At 40.1% G+C, this 22,129-nt stretch overlaps 1 protein-coding gene across 1 annotated transcript; it reads right to left on the bottom strand.

Annotated features, from left to right (window-relative positions):
- Positions 1 to 603: 603 nt before the first annotated feature.
- Positions 604 to 5,028, bottom strand: si:ch211-158d24.4 (uncharacterized protein LOC560966 homolog). The gene is made up of 4 exons (XM_064308455.1): positions 4,488 to 5,028; positions 3,740 to 3,764; positions 3,190 to 3,240; positions 604 to 1,699 (listed from the first exon to the last, which is right to left on the bottom strand). The coding sequence occupies exons 1-4, from the start codon at positions 4,692 to 4,694 to the stop codon at positions 1,248 to 1,250; spliced, it is 735 nt and encodes a 244-aa protein (XP_064164525.1). The 5' UTR covers positions 4,695 to 5,028; the 3' UTR covers positions 604 to 1,247.
- Between the last annotated feature and the right edge of the window lie 17,101 nt (positions 5,029 to 22,129).

Below are 22,129 nucleotides of genomic sequence, written 5' to 3' on the forward strand. Positions count from 1 at the left end.
CCCTGGGTTGAAAACCAAGCTGACCTGACAACCAAAGAAAACTTCACTGGCCAATTTCATTATGTGTAGCAGTTTGTGGAACAATGATTGCCAGGATGAGGCAAGGATGTGAAGCACGGGAGGAGACTGGAGACGGCCTCTTACTGTGCCTGCTGAGGGCAGAAGCATCTTCGTCTTCAGCGTCTTATTGTGTCCACAGGAGCACAGGGAGAACATGCAAACTCCACACACAGTGTGGAGAACATGCAAACTCCACACACAGGGGCCCTCAGCCGGGGTTCAGTACTTCCTTGCTTCGAGGCAAAGGCAGGATCACAATAAAGCTTCATTACTCTTTTACATCTTTTTGAATTTGACATATTTAGTGGCCTGACACAGCTGAGTTCCCCACATTATTTTGCATAGCAATCGTGCATGCTGAGTGCACTTCTGCCTATTGAAGCTCAGTGTAGAAAGCCAAGCTTCTCTAACAACCAAATAAAACCTTATTGATCATATTTTTGTGATCATTAATTTCATCCATTCATCCATTATGTATACCCTCAAAAATTTCATTAATAAAGCAAAACTTCCAACATGAAAGTAACAAGGCAAGACAGCATGTGAAATTTGAATGTATTTATTCAATTACTCTGCATAAATTGTGGCATCCTTCCACACTGAGAAATAGTATACAGTTACACAGTAATAGCATGTAAGTGAAATTTTAATGTAAAACACACCGGTCTTCTTTCAGATCCAGGTAAAGAAGTTCATTTTACATAGGTAATTACCATATTCTTAAAAACCAAATTTAAAAAGCCACTGAAAAATTCATTATATAAATGTCATTCCTTTGGAATATCTTTGAATCCCCAAGTGAAGATGAGAGAAAATGGGACGAAAATTCACGGAACATTAGGAGACATTTTAGACAACTTTACTTGCAATTTCATATACTGGATTAACAGTGACTGAATCTAGAGGTTCCTATCTCTGAGGTTCTATGGTATACATTTCCATTTGGAAAATACAGTGAATTCTCAAATTAGCAGTTTAATCATACATTAAAAACACACAATAATAATAATAATAATAATAAGAACAAGAACAACAATAATAACAAAAATAAACAACAATAATAATAATAATAATAATAACAATAATAATAATAATAATAATAATAATAAAAACTAACCAGAATAATTCAAGCACAGATAGTATTATTGTAGATTTCCTACCCAAAAGACCATACCATTTTTCAGCATTTATTGTTTTTCCACATCAAAAAAAAATGCCCCAAAGTATGTTTTCGTTTCACTGTACCTGTCAACCAGGTCGATATGACTGACGTTCACACTAAGCTCGGTGTTGGATTCCAACAGGTAAATGCCAGAGGTGAACACAGACTTACGGTACAGTCCGCTGCAGGGCATGGACTCGTAGAGAGTCATGAGGGTGGACTCGGTGTAGCCGGGGATTCCGGCATACACCTCGGCCGTCAGGAGGATAGGTCTGCGCTTGGGATCGCAGACGTCGGGTTCCTCTGGTTTCCTGAAGGTGATCTGCAGGTAGACGACGTAAAACCCCGTCGACTGGATGACGAGGGCCTGCTTCTTATTGTCATAGTGGAAACTGTCGGTGTGTGCCAGCCCGTCCTTCGGTTCCCATGCCAGGGTGTTCGTTTTGGTTGTTGCGCAAAGAGCAGCAGGGGCCAGAACTGACAAAAAAAAAAAAAAACAACCAGGTGAATTGACAGGGAAGGACATCCACAGTTTTAATGCGCAGCAAGTGAGTCTGATCAGCCCTTTTATGAACCTATTGTGCATTCCCATGACACCTTAGAAAAGCACACATTCAGTTTAATAACAGGAAACCCCACAACAAGGTACTGACATAATGTGAAGGAAACTGGAGATGCAGGTTTGAGTACAGGGAAAAGTAGGCAATTAAAAAAATTCTTCCTCTCAAGTTACTGCGGTACCAGGTGTTCCCATGACAGTTACTATTTTCAGCCTTAAAGTAGGCCACACAGTAGCACAAGGGTACGATTTTTATCTTTTTTTTAATCTTGAAAGCAACAAAGTTCTCATGCTGTTCAGTGGATTTTTGTATTGTTATTCAGAGACCATGTTTATTGTGTAGCACGGCATTGACCCTTTAACAAATCAGCAGTATCAAGATTTAGTGGGCTGCCAATCAGAAGTAAACTTACAGTGAATATGTCTACACATAATGGACACATAACGCGTCAGAGCTCCAGCCGCTGTGTTTAGAAACTAAAAGTTTTACATCAATAGGAAATTTCTATTATTCTCCTGTTTATGAACTTAGAAAACATAACTTTACATATCATTACTTTAAATAGAATAAAAATTTTTGATTGCATAGGGGCGTTCATTTTTGAGTACGCCATTGCAGTAATAACAGCATAGTTGTATTAATCAGTTGGTAGAGCCAATTACTATTCCCTCCGATTTTCCATTTTTCCACATTGGTTATCGCGGACTTAACTGCTCGCAGCAAGGCTAGTTAGCTGCACCACGACCACAAGCTACTCAACAGCTGCATGTTTAAGAGAAATGATCAAAAACAGCAAGTTTAAGGCATGTTGCCCACGTGCTCACATTGAAAGATTCACCTGATAACGCAGATTTGAATTAAGAAGGTAGCATTTGCCAGTGGAATTAAACTTCAACATAATGCCCTTCATGTCATCTTTAGATATTGAGTGTGACGTGTGAGCAGTCACTCCTGCTCTTAGTTGCATGGTCCGAGCATTCACCTCTAGGTCTAGTTCTGCTGCTGCTATTATAACTAATCACATTTTCCATTTATAACAAGCATCGTTATTAAAATGTACACTGTATATATTTTACATAATTGTGCACACTAATCTAAACAATTTCCTTCCTTCCTCTCACTCCACTCCTCACACACAGGCATGTGTAGAAACACTCAGTCACAGACAGTCATACAACGAATTACGAATATAAAAATATTATTATTATTATTGAGTTCAGTAGGTGAAAGCTCGCCTGCTACGTCATGCTGCAAAAATTAGATTTGAACTGGGAACACCAGCGAAGGGCTGCCTTCCAAATTCAAATCTGATTTTTGCAGCATGACATAGCAGGCAAACTTCAGCCTACTTAACTCGATGTAGCCACTGGCTTTGCGTGAATTGGATCATTAATAACAGAGCCATACCTGTCAGGTGTGCATGCGGGTTGTCACGTTGTTGGCGAAACTGTGAAAAACCTGTGAAGTAAAGAAAAACAAAATTAACACACTAATCTCATGCTCTATGTATGCATGGGAAACAACATGAGATGGGTTGGGGGGGGGAGTGAGGGCATTGAGTGTGCAACATTATTTGAAATTCAAGTTTTTCGGTATAGCCCTGTGTCTCTTTAGTTGTATTGTGTCCATGTGCGAAGGCCTTCGGTCAATCAAGCAAGTAGTTCTGCAATGTACTCTCCACCAGTGGTTTCCAAATTTCCTCCTGGGGACCCGCCGGGTATGCCTATTTTTGTTACATCCAATCATTTGTCATTTAAGGCTCCTGAAATCATATATTTAATTAAGTTTTACTGCTTTCTTTCCCTTTAACGTAAACACTGTGTAGGTTGCCGTTTGCATTCAACTCTTCAGGTTCCACAAATAGTTTATTTTCAGGTGCATACCCTTTCAGCAATAAGGAGTTATATAAATTGCTACTTCGTCACTACTATTTTTGAAAATAATAAATAATACCTACCGTATTCCCGAGGAGAATCCACATGCTGAAAAAAGACAAAAAAGTGACAAAAGCTAGATTTTAAAGAGCATAAACTAGCAGGTGAATTCAGGTATTAATGGACACCTTTTTGCCAATTCGTATTCCACAACCTCTGTCGCCACCAGGACAAATTATAATACAACATATTAAACATTTATGAAATCCTCAGGATGTTTCCTTAATATCCAAGAAGGAAAATTCTGATACCATTTTCCAAGGTAGGCAATAAATGACAATTCAAGCCTAACTCAAGCCTAAGCCTCACATATAGACCAAAATGATTTAACTTTTTCTATATTCTATTTACTTTTGTTATTAATATTTAAGACAAATTATCATAGTATTAAGTATTTATTTATGCTCAACGTAGGTCTGTTGCTACCTTGTTGTGCCAAGAAGATCTTTTCTTGAACTGAGATCAAATTACAGTAAAGTACAATAAAGTTTTTCATAATAACCTGCATTTGAGCTTATTGATTCAAAAACTTTCTTTTTTTTAGAAAAACATTATACATTGCCAGCTCAGGTTGACCTGCCTGGTTTCTAAAGCAAATGGTCAACTCTGCCGTGCGCCTCTGTCAAATGACTGACGGTTCCAAACCGCTTCAATAACCACGGCTTCTGGCAGACGCTAGTCCGTACCTCATGGCATTGTCGTTTCAACACCTGTATGATCTTAAGCCTGTCTTAAGATTCCAGTGCCACCACACTGCCATTCAACATTTACCTGAGGAGTCATCCGAAAAAAGAAGAAAACAGCTAAACTTGATATCAGTAGGAAAGCCATGGCGAGACGCGAGAGGCACTCCTGTCGCCTCGCTGCCCTACAGTGGTCGAGGAGTATCAGGACAGCGACGTTGTCTCCCGACTGAAGTCCGTTTATCTCCCCCTCTTCGCACTGGATCCCGTTGCTCTCGCTGTAAACTCGCACCATGTTCCAATGTTAAGTTCCCGCGTAACCAGCAAAACGCTTGAAGTTTAGAGGAACAGAAACAGTGGGGTCTCGTGCCGTTTGTATCCCACTCCATTCATATAAGCACAATTTATACCCGTGTCGAACCATAATCTATTTTTAGTACCACCTACGCACAATCGGTGTGTTTTCGCCGCGTTGTCCTCGCTGTTGCACTGATTAACCGTCTGGAAAGTCCCGCCGGATCCCAAGATATTGGTTGTTGTATTCCAAACCAGGACTCACAGGGCGAATCTTAGTAATGTGGGAGTGGCAGCGCATTGAATCACATGAGTGAGCAGAAAATGTGAGACGCCGATATAGCGAGTGAAAACTGTAAATTGTAGGATTCTCGGCGTAAGGATAAGGCGCAGCCTACCCACTCATCGCCGTCAGTCGGCTACATGTGATTATTTGAATGGGATTGATATAGTTTTGAACTCACGTAATTAACTAGCGGGATTAATGTTAAATCCGTAGAAATAACATAAACAATTGTCATATTCCAGGAGTTCACTTTGCCAAGTCCATATGATAAATATTTTTAAATTAAATTAATATTTTAAATACCTATAAACACAAGGAGAACTGAAATGCATCAAAGCAAAACAGAACACACAGATACTATCCCTATGCTGAGTATAGCAAACACGAATTTTATTAAACTGTAGATGATCCCATAAATAGAATACTGGCCAAGACAACACAGGTGATAGGCCAACAAATCACTTCTTATACTGTCAGTTAAAAGCTCCTTGATTTCCTTTATTTATTATTCATTTATTTATTATTCACCACTGGCCCAATTGTTGCGACAGCATTATTATAGAATGTTCTCATCTCCCGTAATCATCTGGCCACGTGAACACTTCACTTTATTTCTACGGATTCAATATTCTAAATAAGAACAAAAATGCATCAGTATGTTGAGAATTTGTTTATTTTTTGTTTATTATAAAAGGCATACAATATGCAAGTTGAAATTTGATATTGTTTTGCAACCTTGAAACTGTTTGAAAATAACGTTCGCCGAATTCGTGAATGTTTACATGTATTTGTTCTAAAATGTGTTCGGGGCCCTGTCACGAAGCAGGATTACTGAGTTTAGCTGGGTAACTGCGCTGAGTAAAACCTGGAACCTTAGAAATCTGTAGCATGGACTGCAGTAAAAAGACCTGTTCCGAGCTTTACTTTGCTAACTCAGTAATCCTGCTTCCTGAAATACCACAGCTTCTTTCTGGGTGTGGCGCAGTTTTCTGTGTGGGGAGGGATGGGTGTAGCTGTATACAGCGAAACAAGAACTGGCTTGTTCCAGAGGTAGAGTTAATAATGGAATTACTTTTCCTCGGCGGTCAGTTGTTGTTCGCAAATGGGATTAAAAGCAACGCAGAGTTGGCTTGTTTTCTGTTGGACGTGTAACTGGCTACAATAAGGCCTTTCGCTGGAGTCTTACATTTTATAATTTAAAGTTCCAACGATAAAACCACTATTATGTTAAACGAAATTGAATTAATTAAGCAATAATCGAATATGCCTTCTTACTGTCGACACGGTCGCCCATTTCATGGTACTAACCATAAATCTGGCTGTCCAGCTATACGTCAGGTGGGGAAACTTACTTGACTTAAGTGGGTGGGGGACGGAGGAGGAGACTTGTTTGATTGTAAAGACAGGCTTAAAAATCCTGTATAGTACGCCATTAAAAAGACAAGCTAGTCCACCATACGCTTCCAATGTTTCTGAATGCCACCTAGTGGACTCGTGTTGAAACAAAAAACTGGCTAGGGAAGTAGTTTGAATTGACTTTAACCTAGGTGTATGTAAACATTTGACCTCAACTGCATCATAGCATCATGATGGTATTGTTAATGTGAATATAACATTAGCAAGCTTGGTTAATATGTCTGTAGTTAGCAAGCCCATATCAAGCTATGCACAGTACTAGCTATTAATAGTAGTGTGACTACAATTAATTATTGTATGGGACAAAAAGTCTCAATTTTTTTTTTAAATTCCTGCGCCAAAGTGTGTAAATACCCAAGCACACTTAGCTAAGTGTGGAAAAATGGGAATGACCATTGGGTTCTTGGTCACCTCCTTGACCAAGGCCCTTCTCCCCCGATTGCTCAGTTTGGCCAGGCTGCCAGCTCTAGGAAGAGTCCTGGTAGTTCCAAACTTCTTCCATTTAAGAGTGATGGAGGCCACTGTGTTCTTCGGGACCTTCAATGCTGCGCAATTTTTTTGTACCCTTCCCCAGATCTATACCTTGACAGAATCCTATCTCAGAGGTCTACAGACAATTCCTTTGATTTAATAGGTTGGTTTTTGCTCTGACGTGCACTGGCAACTGTGGGACCTTATATAGACAGGTGTGTGCCTTTCCAAATTATGTCCAATCAATTGAATTTACCACAGGTGGACTCCAATCAAGAAACATCTCAAGTATGATCAATGGAAACAGGATGCACCTGAGCTCAATTTTGTGTGTCATAGCAAAGGGTCTGAATACTTATGTAAATGTATAATAATTTCAGTTCTTTAAAAAAATACATTTGCAAAAATTTCTAAAAACCTGTTTGCACTTTGTCATTAGGGTGTATTGTGTGTAAATTAATGAGAATAAAAATTAATCTAATAAATTTTAGAATAAGGCTGTAATGTAACAAAATGTGTAAAAAGTGTGAATACTTTCTGAAGGCAGTATAAATGCCACAGCTAAAACAAAAACAGATACGGCCCTCAGCTCTGTCCTAACATATGGAAGCAGTTCAAGATGTTGGGGTCCCTTCACGTTGGAACCGTCAACGCCAGCATTAGTAAAACGTCACCGTTTCCCTCTGATGCAACATCTCCCCGCCTTTTTATGCTGAGCCAAGTCCAGTCACGCACAGAAAAACTTGCCAAGTGCAAGTTTCTGCCTAGTCTCTGCAAGTTCCTGCAGTTGTTCCTCCGGTTTTGAGTTTATTAATAAAAGGAGGAGGCAAAAGAGATCTAGTCAGGTGGTGCGGTACAGTACACAGTTTCACAAAGAAGTCCAGTTTCAGTGCCCCACTTCCCCCTTATTCTCGATTGCTTCATAGACCCAAGGGTGAAACTACGTCTATCCTTGGTTTTACATCCACGCATAGAATGTTCTCCTTTCAGAGTAAGAATATGAAAATAAAACGACCTATTGCAAAATGCACGGCGTAGATGACAGCATGGCATTTTGCAACTTCCTGGCTTTCTGTTGCGTATTGCAGATCCAAGCCTCCTGCCATTTTAAGGATCAGCCCCCCGCGTGCTCAAGAGTGGTCAAAACATTCTTGGATATTTGGAGCTTGTGAGATAGGCTACCCAGAACAGTCATTTTATGCCCTCTTCGTACTGCAAGATATGCACATTAAAGCCACAGATATACTCCTGCCACCGAGCGTTTGTCTCGGGTTACCAGGTTGATTTCATAATACCAGTGCAAAGCGATTTAACCCGTTGTCTGAAAAGATGAGGCCCTGATGCTGCACAGCAAGGCAAAGCACTGTGTGAACATACAGTTTAAAACGATGCATTCAAACCCAATGCAAAAAGAAAAAAGAAAAGTTGTTGCCAAGTTGTTTCTTTACCACACCATGCCCTTGTTATGGCGTACTGCTGAAACTAAGCAGGCCTGGCCTTGGTTACTTGTTAGATGTGACATCCTGAGAAAACTAAACTGCAGGTAGTGGGCTAGTACATTACAATGTAATATAATATAATGCCAGTAGGGGGCATTCTTTCCTCAGGGCCTAAAGCTCCAGTACAGTAATATGGGTAGCTCTGCTTGGAAAGTGCTGATTTTTAAGATATCAAACTAAGGGCATCATAGATGGGTCTTTTGAAAGAGCAGGATTAGTTGGGGTCAGTATTCCCAAATAATCTCATGTTTTTATTTCATATTTTTTGTGTGATACACAATACATATCTCAATATTGATGGTGAAATTGGTTAATAAACAGGAAGGAAAAGGAGGAGTGTAAATGCATTAAAAATAACTAAGGAGCATTTCTTTAGAAAAATACAAATATTGGTGAAATTGTTTCCTTGTTGGGAGTTTTTGGTGAGATCATTAATAAACCACTGGATTAATATGGAGTTGGTCCACCTTTTTTGCTGTAACACCCTCTACAAGGCTTTATACTAGGTGTTGGAGCGTTGCTGCGGGGATTTGCTTACATTCAGTCAGAAAAGCATTAGTGAGGTCAGGCACTGACTGAGCCATTAGGCCTGGCTAGTTGGCTTTCCAATTGATTCCAAAGGTGTTGGATGGAGTTGAGTTTACATATCATTTATTTGGCAGATGGTTTCATCCAAAGTGACGTACAATAAGTGCATTCCGAAGGTCATTGGAACAATTACAGAACACAGGTCCAATAAGGTAGAATACTCATTTTGCAACAGATGTTCATAGCCATGAACATGTTAAGACCAGTTCACACAGTGAGCATAGGCCAGGTCAGAGAGTCCCCCCAAATGGGGGGGGGGGGGGGGGGGGCGCAATCCCACCATTGTAACTTTGGAGCTGTGATCCCTTCTGTTATCCTCTTTGCCACCTGTCTGAATACCGCAAATAATAATAATAATAATAATAATAACAATAATAACAATAATAATAATAATAATAATAATAACACAAATGGAGGGTTGGCTGTCTGCTCTCAGGTAATAGATCATGGAAGTTGTGGCAGAGCGGGACAGAGAGAATTTCAGTGGGGAGGAAGGGGGAAAAAAAGAACACAAAATAGTGATCTGAGAGGTGGAGGGGAGTAACCGTGAGGTTTGAGGTGGAGCTGGAAAACCAGACCCGGCTGATTGGCTGCCTTGTTCACCCTAGAGTGACTGCGAAAAAAAAGTTTTAAGTGGGGGCGGAACATCTGGCTGGCCGTGCCAAAGCTGATGCAACTGAGCAGGATCACGGGGGTTCCCTGCTGGGAGAAGGGGGCGGGAAGAACGATTCCCAAGACTCTGAACTGACTCAGGCAGTGCCAACACCCATGTTGGATGTGTGAGGTGTGTAGGAGGAACAGTAGGCAGCGATGATGAAAACCCCTGCAGACATTAAAGTGACATCTGGTGGGCGTTCTGGTTTTAAGGTATGACGTAGAAGCTGAACTATAGAGAGCTTAGGGAAGCACAAATCGTGATGCAATCAGTACAGACTATCATGTTAAAGGCCATCAGGAAAGGCAATGTCAAAATTCCCCCAGTACTCCTGAAAATGAAAGCTGGCCCATGATATGGATTCTCATCCCAATCCACGTCTTTTTTTACATTTTAAAATTTTTTTACAGATTTATCGTGCTTTGCAAAGGTTATTACACCCTAGGACAATTGCTACTGTTTTTATCCATTTTATATTTTTATTCAAAACTTACATGCTGAAACTTACAATTATAAGGGTAAATTACTTGGAAGGATTTAAAATTAGTGACAGGGAGGAAAACAAGTTTATCTGACTCCATTAGCATGTAATGCGCATGTTTGTGCAAATACAGGCTTGCGTATACATGCCTTGTTCACCCTAGAGTGACTGCGAAAATCGCAAGTTTTAAGTGGGGGCGGAACATCTGGCTGGCCGTGCCAAAGCTGATGCAACTGAGCAGGATCACAGGGGTTCCCTGCTGGGAGAAGGGGGCGGGAAGAACGATTCCCAAGACTCTGAACTGACTTAGGCAGTGCCAACTCCCATGTTGGATGTGTGAGGTGTGTAGGAGGAACAGTAGGCAGCGATGATGAAAACCCCTGCAGACATTAAAGTGACATCTGGTGGGCGTTCTGGTTTTAAGGTATGACGTAGAAGCTGAACTATAGAGAGCTTAGGGAAGCACAAATCGTGATGCAATCAGTACAGACTATCATGTTAAAGGCCATCAGGAAAGGCAATGTCAAAATTCCCCCAGTACTCCTGAAAATGAAAGCTGGCCCATGATATGGATTCTCATCCCAATCCACGTCTTTTTTTACATTTTTTAATTTTTTTACAGATTTATCGTGCTTTGCAAAGGTTATTACACCCAAGGACAATTGCTACTGTTTTTATCCATTTTATATTTTTATTCAAAACTTACATGCTGAAACTTACAATTATAAGGGTAAATTACTTGGAAGGATTTAAAATTAGTGACAGGGAGGAAAACAAGTTTATCTGACTCCATTAGCATGTAATGCGCATGTTTGTGCAAATACAGGCTTGCGTATACATGCATTGACTGGGGTGAGCTGAAATAGTGGCAAGACTTGTACCCCGGAAAGCAAGACGATCAACTGCTGCCAGGCATTCATGTAGGAAGCAGTGTAGTATAATGGCTAAGGAGTTGGTCGTGTAACCTAAAGGTCACATGTTCGATTCCCCAGTAGGGCACTATCGTTGTACCCTTGAGCAAGGTACTTAACCTGCATTGCTCCAGTATACATCTAGCTGTATAACTGGATACAGTGTAAGTTGCTCTGGATAATAGCGTCTGCTAAATGCCTGTAATGTAATGTCATGTAATTGATCACTGACACCAATGGCACCTTCATTCCTGGCAGGTAAAGGTGCTACTCATCCAAGAATCTTGCTTCCTTGTTTTCACATTATTTGCTGTTTAGATTTCCCCTATCATATCTGTTTGCATGTTACACTTTCCCCTGTATGTGTCGAAGGTGATGGCCCCTCTAATTATGATATTATACTTTGTTATGCTTTTCATATCCTCCTGTCATAGCCCATGCATTGGTTACAAATATTAATCAAATCAGCCTCAGAGCAAATACACCCACATACCCATCTTCAACACATACAAGCATTTAAACACCCAACCTGGGAACATACCTGAATTGGACACATATTATGGACACAGTTTTGTGATAACAGAATCCACTCTTTCATACCATGGGAACCCCCTGAAGCCAGAGAACACAATCTATGGCCTGATTTTCTCAGACAGAAAGGGCGTCTTGCTTCACACGAAATCGGTTCTTTGCCACTAATTAAATCATGTTCAACAGATTTAATTAATGGCATAACATTTTCTTTTTCTCTTTAATTTAGGCCTTTACAGAAAATTGATAGCATAGCGAGGGTTGAAATTTAATTTGGGCCCTGATATATTATGTCATCTATTTCAAGTTTTATTATATAACTTCACTTTTGGTGATTATTTTCTGATTTAAAGAAATGGCTAAAATTGAATTCACCTTCCTCATGTCAATGTCAGTTGTACTCTAATTCAACTAATTAATATATTCTTTAAACATCATTTCTGGTGCAATTTTAGAAATTGATGTAATATCCTGGATTAATTTTATTTATTCTTTCTTTCTTTTTTCAATTCTATCCCAGTTTACACAAACGGTCTCAAGTGTGGTTGCATTTTACTCGAGATGATATTGACTACGCTCATTGCCACAAATGTAATTAATCAATTTCCAGTAAATTAGGTAATACGAGCAATTTGACCAAGAATCTGTCGACAAAAATAATATATATCTGCACAAATGCGCCGTTTGACTGCTTTACTTGCAGTTCTCCATCTTACATGGTCCAGTCTTTGTCCACTGCAGGTACGTCATAAGTAGCCTAGTAGCCTACCAGAGCCATAAATGCAGAGTTTGCTAGGCTAATAAAGAATCATGTTTAGGTTGCACTTCTGAAAAAAAAAAAAATCATGCTAAATTAAGTTCAGTGTTGTCTGTGGCAAAGGAATATATAAACATAGCCTAATGTTTTACTCTAGAATGGAGACAAAAAGGTGTGTGTTTGGATGTGGTTGCTCGTACTGATTTATAAATGGTTTCATTTACACACAGCTCTGCAATGCATGCAGATGTTCTGCATATCCAGGTCTGCCATGAACAAGTGTCAACAGTTTGAGACACTTAAATTTTGGGGATAAAAACCACCTAGCAACCCATACAATTTTCTCTTGATGTGAAATGTCCGTTCTAAACAGGAGCTGAAGGTCTGCCCTGGCATGTGAGCTTCCACTAATCCACTTCAGGTTCACTTCTGACCGAGAGGCTATACAAGGCCACAGCTGGCAGTCACGCTCAGTCCGATTGCCCCACCATCTCCATTCTCCATCAGAAAGCAGAATTAGCGAGGGAGCTGTGGGTGTGGCACCCATATGAGCAGCCACAGCCCCCCCCCCCCCCCCCAAGCACTCAGACATAGACACCAACTTCAGCCTAATTCATGAAAAAACATTGTTTAGTGAATGTTGGCAAGTAACACTGTATATGTTTGCATTAAAAAAAAAGAGATAATATATTTTTATAATATAATATAAAATTTATTATTTTAATCACAGTTGACATTGAAATGTATTCTATTTAAAAAAAAATGAACTGACTCTTCCTTTGTTGTGCCAAGCGTGACACTCTATTGAACCCTCTAGGGCTGTCCTGTTGGTTTTGTTTGATGGCTACCGAAAGTATGACCCAGAGGAAAAAATATTTTGCTCAGGATAGTCCTTTCTTTCTTTAAGAAAGTAATAAGATCTCAATTGTAAATCTTTTTGAGATCACTTCAATCTGAATTGTTGCTCCTAAAACCCCCTCAGGAGAAAAGATGAGATAATGAGAGGATGAGTTTGAGACTTAGGATATTGGGATGAATGGATATTGAATTGAGGTGCGGTTGTTTCTCATGAGGTCACTATGATAAAACTGAGACATATTTGAGAAGAATCATGAGATCCTAGGAGTCATAGCTGAGTTTTCTTTGAGCTCTTTCTCTGATCTCATGGCCCCATGTTCAGGAGACTTAAATGAGGCTTATTTAAGATCATTTAAAGATCTCTTGTTTTGATCAGAGTAAGACATAAATGAGATTATATGTGGTTGTTTCTCCTGAATTGAATTTGAGAAGTAGGAGAAAAAGCCTTTGGTCTCGCCTTAGTATTAAAAATAGCTCATTTGTGTCTAGGAGAAATGAAAGAAACAATTATGAGATCTCTTCTTGGATTTTGTTTTCCTATGGGGAGTGAAACCAGACATCGTTGTGTCGTCTAGCCCGTGTAAGGATTTAGACATTCATCTAATTGTTCTCTGACGACCTTCTATCCAAGCAGGTATCTTATAAACTGTGTTTCTGCACCATGAAGAAAAGCTGAAAAATGTCTGCCTGGCATCAGTGGTTGATAGTCTTGCTGTCTGGGTTACAAGTTTTTCCGCCCTCTATTTCTGCAGACCCCAGTCAACACACGTATACGCAAACCCGCATTCGCACAGGCATCCACATTACGGGTTAATGGAGTCAGGTTTTTCCTCTGTGTCACCGCGTCTAAATCCTTACGCCGGGTAATGTTTCCTGCCTGCAAAAAGCCAGGCAGGCATCGTGTGTCAGGATAAATCTGGTGCACAAAAGCGAAGAGAAAGGGAAGAAAACCACAAGAAAACTTTTGTCTAATGTTCCCTCAACCAAATTTCTTCAGTTGAGTTTCTCAGGGCGGGAGGGTGCACAAATGACAACCCCGTCCATGATGCTCCTTATGCTAATGACAGTGGCAATGGTCACTCTCACTCGCCCAGCGATCAACACTGTATTGTAACTGTGCGGTAGTGATAAAACAAGGGAGTTGGTTACTTGTTGGTAAACTAATGCAACTGATAGCCTAGGTTTTATCATATTGAGCCTGAACAGTAGCCTATTAACATTTCACAATATAGATGTGCTTACAAAATGGACACTATAAAAACTTGCTGTGATCACTGTCTAGCCACAAAGTGACAGCATGCCCTTTATTGAGCAATGCTTTTAGGATTTTCCGGTAGGGCTTTGCGCCTTGGGTAGGGTGGGGGCGGACACCATCGCCATGCTTCGCACCCAAATGTGACAGTTCAGCTCTGCCCCGCTTGTAACAAGTGGCACACTCTTCTATGAAGGTCTCAATGGGTTTTGAAGATCATTCCCTTCAAGTTAAAATCTTTGTCTGTAATGATTAAGCTGGTTTTACTTTGATATAATCTGAACATTTTAAAGAGTGAATAAAGAATACTATGGTGAGAGAAAAGGGAATTTCCAATACACAGAATTATTCATAAACTTGAGGACCCCTTGTGTCCTGCGGATAGGGGTACTGTTGTCCTGGAAGACACCACTCCCATCATTATAAAAATGTTACCTCTTAGGATAAAGGTGATCAATAACCTTGTATTGATTTGCAGTGACTCTTCCCTCTAAGGGGAAAAGTGGACCCCAACCATGCCAGGAAAATACCCTCCAAAGCTTAACAGAGCCAAACCCTCTTGCTGTAGGGGTCAAACATTCAGGCCTGTACCGTTCTTTTGGTGTACGTGCACTTGCGCACTTGTCGAGAATATGAGGGATGATTCATCTGGCCAAATCACTTTTTTCACTTCTCTGTAGACTAGTGCCCATGGTTTTTGCACCACTGAACTCTCAAATGTGCGTTCATCTTTGTAATAAGGGGTTTATACACGGAAACCCTATTATAACATTCTGTTCTGTGTAGTTGTCGACCGACTGTTCCTGCTGACACAGTTTGATCACGTCTTGCATTGACATTCTCAGTCACCTGAGCAAGAGTTTCTCTTCTGTTTTTCCTTACATATCCCACTAACATATGAGCACCACAGTCATTGAATGTGTGCTTTCAACCACAATTTACGATCCTATTTACTGATGTCTATCTAGATCTAATTGCAGACGACATTTTAATAAAACTAGCCAGCTGAGCAGTCTTTGTGACTGAAGCGCCTGCCATCTGTGCCCAAATAATGAACCCTCTTTCAAAGGCACTTAGATCTTTTCCTCTAGCTATCTTAAACAAAAACCAAGGTCAACTGGGCCTGCTCAGCATTTTTATATGTGCCACAGAGCATGACAGGATGTTAATTGCTTAATTGTATCATGCAGTACACCTGTATGGAAGCATCTGCATTAATTATGTTTCTCTGCTCATTTGTTCAGGTTTTTTCTTTAATTTGTCACCCTTCTGTAGATATCTGTAGATTGTTAATGTCTACTTAAAAAGGGCCAGACTGGTATTTTGGATGTTAAAGCCCATTTACTACAAATGTCTTGCTAACAATTGCATCGGTGGTAAGAAGTCACCTATGTTTGAATTTAATTGGTAAAACAGTCTTTTCTCCATAGACTGCTTTTTCTGGCGGCGAAACAATCTGTTGTGGTGGTGTCTTCAGGAAATAAGTTGTGATTGACAGTTAGCAATGTGCAACATAATGAGAGAGAATGTCATTAAGTGGTTCAAAGTTCTGTCCTGTATTTACATTTTTGTCTTCTTGCTCATCCAATCAAAGAGTGTTTCTGAGTGAGGAATGCTGCTATTCCCTAGCAATACAAATTCTAGTTTGGAAAATTTTGACTACTTCCCTACTTGGAAGTTAGCCAGGCAAGCTTGTTTTTTGTTTTCATATCAACTCTGCTTTAAAATGTATTATTAAGCAATGATATAGTAACTTTGACAAAAAATATAATGGACATCATAAAAAATACTGGTTACAAAGTCCAGACGGCTTACTGTTACTGAGACTGCAAATTAGTCACTACAGAGCGACACAAATTGTATCAGCGTGTGGCCAACCAGACATCTTAGTCATCACTAGTCTAAAACATAGGCACAAATGGGCATTTGCAGTCAACTCATTTGAAGGTCATGAATTCTTTCCTTTGTGGTGAGGCGCTGGTGGGTTTTCTCTGGAAGCATTCTGAGTGTTTAGTCTAACTCCACTCACTGAATGCCGTTGTTACAATATTGTTCTTAAAAAAATAAAAATAAATTTAATTTTTTTCTCACTATTGTCCTTGTGTGATTTGAAATACACATTTGATTAGTACAGAGGAAAAACAATCAAATTTCACACAACTGTCCCAATACTTCTGCAATTAGCTTTATGTATTCCCTCCCTTTTGCCTCCAAAACAGCCTGAATTCTTAGTGGCATGGATTCCACAAGCTATGGAAAACATTCACTTTCTAGTATATCTAAACAGTAATCTAGTCAAATAATACTAAAATTAATACTTTGTGATTGAAAAAGATGAATGTAAACCGACAATCAGGATAACAAGTTTCAATAACATGTAGGATAATATAGCATGTTTACATTGTTAGATGCGTTGCCTGACAAGCGATAAGACATGTTTCATGAAAACAGAAAGCCAGTGTTTTCCCCACAATAATTAAACCAGTTGATCCAGCTTCGAGAAGTGGGAGCCAAATTTGATAGGCTGATGTAATTAACTTTACCGTACATTTTTACGAATGGAAAGATGCTGGAGGGTTAAGTGGTTGCATTGTTATTTGTAACTGCACCAAACTGATTTTTGTGCAGTTAAAAATACCAAACCAAACTAGTCCAACCTGATATATGAGGTTTCCTCTCCTCTGCAGAGAGATACTTATGTGCCCCTCTGAGAAGGTACACGTCAGTTTTACTGTTTGTCTCTCTCTCTCACAGAAATGTGATGGAAAGTCCTGTGTTGCCTGACAAGCGATAAGACATGTTTTATGAAAACGGAAAGCCAGTGTTTTCCCACAATAATTAAACCAGTTGATCCAGCTTAGAGAAGTGGGAACCAAATTTGATAGGCTGATGTAATTAACTTTACCATACATTTTTACGAATGGAAAGATGCTGGAGGGTTTCGTGGTTGCATTGTTATTTTTAACTGCACAAAACTGATTTTTGGGAAGGATGAGAAATCCCCGAACCAAACTAGTCCAAACTGATATATGAGGTTTCCTCTCCTCTGCAGAGAGATACTTCTGTGCCCCACAGAGAAGGTACACGTCGGTTTTACTGTTTGTCTCTCTCTCTCACAGAAATGTGATGGAACATCCTGATGCCCACAGATCAAAGGAATATGAATAAAAAAATAAATAAAAAGAAAGATAGAGAAATGAATAAATCTGGTTTTTCAAGGATGTATGGTCACTCATTTGAGTATCAGCTTTGGTGGAGGTATGGCTTTTTCAAAACAGACAGAAATCTTGAAAATGTACAATTGAAAATTTGTATTATTATTATTGAATTATAATTTAAAAACACTGCTGACCATTTGCGGAGTTATTCAGCTGTTCACAGTTCAGGCTATACATTTTTTTAAAAATTTTTTACTTTTTATTTAACCTTTATTTAACCAGGTTAGTCTCATTGAGATTGGAAATCTCTTTTTCAAGAGAGACCTGGCCAAGAAAGCAGGAAAACAAAATTTAAACATTTAACACACTATAAAAGCAGACAAACAGCAATGTTCAAAGTTTCACAATCTGGTTAACATGAGTAATCTGTAGTGCAGGGGTGGCCAACCCAGGTCCTGGAGAGCCGCAGGGTCTGCTGGCTTTTGTTTTTACTCGGCACTTAATTGATCAATTAAAGCAGTTGATTACATAGTTAACTCATCTCACCTGGTTTATTTTGTGTTTTGTGGTTGTTGTATTTAAGGTCAAAACAAAAACCCGCAGACCCTGCGGCTCCCCAGGACCTGAGTTGGCCACCCCTGCTGTAGTGCAACTAAGGGTCAAAACAATTACAATTTTCAGGCTAAGAGTCTCAATAATCCATCAAACTCTTGTGATCATTCTCAGAGGGAGAAAAAACCAGAAAGATCACTGGTGCTCCAGGACCAGGTTTGTCTACTCCTGTCATGGTTCTGTGTTCCGGTCTGTGTTTCCCTTGTTGGGCCGCCAGATGGCGGCACTTCTGTTTTGTGTCCTGCTCCCCTTGTCTAATTGTATTATTGGTTTCAATTGTTCAATTATTGGTTTTTGGTTGTCTCGTTTTCCCTTCCCTCTCTGTGGCCTGATTGTGCATTGTGCCCTGCTGTGTCTCGTCAGTGTCTTGTCTATTTAAGTCTTCTTCTTCACTGACTCGGGTGCTGTTTCCTTGTGTTTTCGCTTGTGTTTCCATGTGTCTTGCCTGAGCGGTTGCCTGTGTTTCCCCGTACCTGTTTTTGTCCACCTGTTTCTGTCCTGCCCGCTTAGCTTCTTGTTGGATTCTCTGTTTTCTGTTTTTTTTTAGTTTTTTGTGTAATTAAAGTCTGTATTTCCATTTTGGAGTTCTTGGGGTTTTCCCCCCTCTGCGTTTGGGTCCTAACCCCCACGTACCGTGACAACTCCTGTAGTAGGGAGCTGATTGTTGAAAACTCAAGATGGAAGTCGAGTGTCAGAGTTGTTCAAATTTCAGTTAATTTGGGAACATAATGCCTGTGTACTGAGGCTGAATATAAAACGGGTGGCTGAAAGACCTAGGTTTATACTGGAGCCAACTACACTGGCACTTGTTAGCAATGTCTCTCAACAAGACCAGGACGTGAGCTTCAAAAATGAAGACCGTTTCTGGCTGCTTTTATATTCAGGTCAAAACCTTTACAAATTAGTTTTACAATGCAATTGGTTTTTCTACTTTCATTGTATATGGAGGGTGGTTAGGGATAAAACCTTTACATAGGCTGTGTACTTTAGAATGTGACTGGTTTTGCTACTTTCATTCTGTGCTGCCACTAGTTTTTCTGCTTTACTCAGCCACTTGCGTTGTGCAATGCAATTGGTTTGGCAACTTGCTGAGCTACAGTAGAGCTGCTCAGTGGCCAACAATAGAGGATTGTGGTTGTACTGGGCAGCTGCCAGGTGTGAATGTGTATGAGTGTGAAGCAGGCCGTTCCTGCAAAAGATCATCCATGCTCAGCGAACCTACCCTGGGTAAATAAAGGTTAAATAAAACATTAAAATAAATAAGCTACTTGCTGAGCTACCTGCTGAACTATTTGCTCATCTACATGTGAAGCTAACTGCGGAGCTAGTTGTGAGTGACCTAGCGAATGACATAGCAAATGACTTAGTGACTTGTTTTGCTAATGGCCCCAAGTTCCTATACACCAGGGGTGGCCAACTCCGGTCCTGGGGAGCCGCAGGGTCTGCGGGTTTTTGTTTTGACCTTAAATACAACAACCACTTACACAAAATAAACCAGGTGAGATGAGTTAACTATGTAATCAACTGCTTTAATTGATCAATTAAGTGCCGAGTAAAAACAAAAGCCAGCAGACCCTGTGGCTCTCCAGGACCTGGGTTGGCCACCCCTGCTATACACTATGCATTACATTACATTACATTCATTTGGCAGACGCTTTTATCCAAAGCGACGTACAAAAAAAAAGTGCATTTCATGGTCGTAGACAACTGCTGAACACGGGTTCAGTAAGGTACAATACTTATTTTGTAAAGCTATTTCTAGCCGAGAACAATGAACACTATTCTGGCCTAACATCTGCAGAGCCAACTAAGCAGAAGAATAAGCTACAGTATTAGGACAAAGACAAATACAAATTACCAAGAAGTGCAGGGATGGGGCAACATGTAACAAGTGACAGGAAAAAGGGTTTTTTTGTGTTTTATTTTTATTTTTATATTATTTATTTATTTATTTTATTATAAAAGAGTGAAATATACAGCGTGGTGGTGGTTAGTCTAGGTATAGTCTGAAGAGATGAGTCTTCAGGCCACGGCGGAAGATGGGTAGTGAGGGGGAGGTTCGGAGAGGAACGGGGAGTTCGTTCCACCACTGGGGAGCTAGGGTGGAGAAGCTCTGTGATCCCTTTGGGCGGGTGGGAGGGGTTACAAGGCGCCCTGCTGCCACAGAGCGGAGTGGTCGAGCAGGCACATAGAATTGAGTTATGTCCTGCAAGTAGATGGGGGCTGTCCTGTTGGCAGCAGTGTAAGCAAGGGTCAGGGCTTTGAACCGGATCCTGGCAGCGACCGGTAGCCAGTGAAGTGATCGCAGCACTTTCATTGCCTGAAATGCTTCTGTGTCATCACTATAATAGCTTGCCATTGGCTGGCTCTGTACTGGGCAGAAGTTATACTGTCCATACCAAGTTGTTGCTTGAGCATGACGGATTCCATTGGCTATACTGAGGGACTGCTTGGCCAGTACTGGTCAGAGAACTGTGTAGGTGGGCTCATCTGGTTTCAGAGAATGTATAGAAGGGAATAACAACATGCCTTTGTACACCGTACTTTTGGCATGTATGCAAAGGCAAAACAGACAATGATAATTCATCTGTAGAATTGCTAAGTGAACTATGGAAATTCTATTTATATCTCTTTAGGACATTTTTGGAACTAAAAACTATTATGGGTTTGTTTGCTGGACCCTTGCCATGATAAGGATACTGACTTTATCATGGTTCATGTTGTCTGTGGATTTCCAAAATGAATATCACATGAGGACATCCCAAGCTTGTGTTCCTTCCCCACATTACAAGATAAGGAACTTTTGCAGATTTTCTGGCAACACAGTCATGTTGCGAACCTCCCATTCCACCTCAATACAAAGGTGCTCTACTGGATTGAGATCTGGGGACTGTGCAGGCCATAGGAGTAAACTGAAGTTAATGGCACTGTTACAAGGATGGTCGGTTGGTGGATTTTACAGTGAACTTTGGTAATGAGACTGGGTTGTTGTGGGTTGTTTTATGTAGGCTACAAGTGCCCCCAACTATTATACCAACATTTCTATACATATACCCCAAAAACCACATCAGCACATTGATTGTACCTATGCAAGGACACCTACCGACTGACAGCTAACGACCTGTTTATATACCCTACATTATTCAGACTATACCATTTGCAAACTAAATATTCAATTATCTCACAGAAAAATGACAGCATATTTTTACACATAGAAATCATTATACATAGGCTATTTTATCAGTTGCTACTTTACATCTAATAATCACATATCTGATTGGGTACGAGAAAATATTACCGACTACACATTACAGTCTCCCCCCCGTCTAAAATAGCCAATTGTCTAGCGCTTCCAATAAAATTGCACAGAATCGTGACATTCGGATTAGGCTACGTCATTCCAGTTTGAATATGGAACAAACAGAACAAACTGCGGTTAGTAGCAAGTCCTAACATTGCGTTAATTAAACGTGGTTTACTAAAATAAATATATTTAATGTTTGAAACCAAATTTGTATGTTTAAGTTATCTGCAGTACATTATGGTGGTGAATAGATGTGCAATAGTGAATGTGTTTGAGTTGACGAACCGGCAAACATTAATGGTGCGCCTACTGCACATTCCCCAAACTACTACCATACTACTTCCCCAAAAGCTACCATAAGCACATATACAGTTAAAACCCGATCGCTTAAAAAAAAAGTGTCCTAGCAGCAATGTTGGGGACTAGTGAACTACATATAATTAAACTAGTAGGCTAGTCTACATTTAGCAGTAGCTTGCTGGTAGTTCAGCTACATTCATATTTGCATAGTGATTCAAGTAGTTAAATTACTTTTTTTTTTGTTGCCATTTTTGTGTAGTTAACTACTGAAACTACAAACAATTTTGGGCCATAAAAGGAATGATTTTTTATTTTTATTTTACCTTTGCTTCTCTACTGTAACTGAACCCCCTTTGA

The sequence above is a fragment of the Anguilla rostrata genome, chromosome 14, assembly GCF_018555375.3.
Source record: "Anguilla rostrata isolate EN2019 chromosome 14, ASM1855537v3, whole genome shotgun sequence".
NCBI lineage: Eukaryota > Metazoa > Chordata > Actinopteri > Anguilliformes > Anguillidae > Anguilla > Anguilla rostrata.

Bases quoted from the DNA above. Each gene is read 5' to 3' on its own strand.
- si:ch211-158d24.4 (XM_064308455.1), bottom strand. From the start codon at position 4,694: ATGGTGCGAGTTTACAGCGAGAGCAACGGGATCCAGTGCGAAGAGGGG. The intron at 3,765-4,487 runs GTAAATGTTGAA...GTCTTTTTTCAG, and splicing joins TTTTTCGGATGACTCCTCAG to CATGTGGATTCTCCTCGGGA. The intron at 1,700-3,189 runs GTATGGCTCTGT...TTTTTTTGTCAG, and splicing joins CCCGCATGCACACCTGACAG to TTCTGGCCCCTGCTGCTCTT.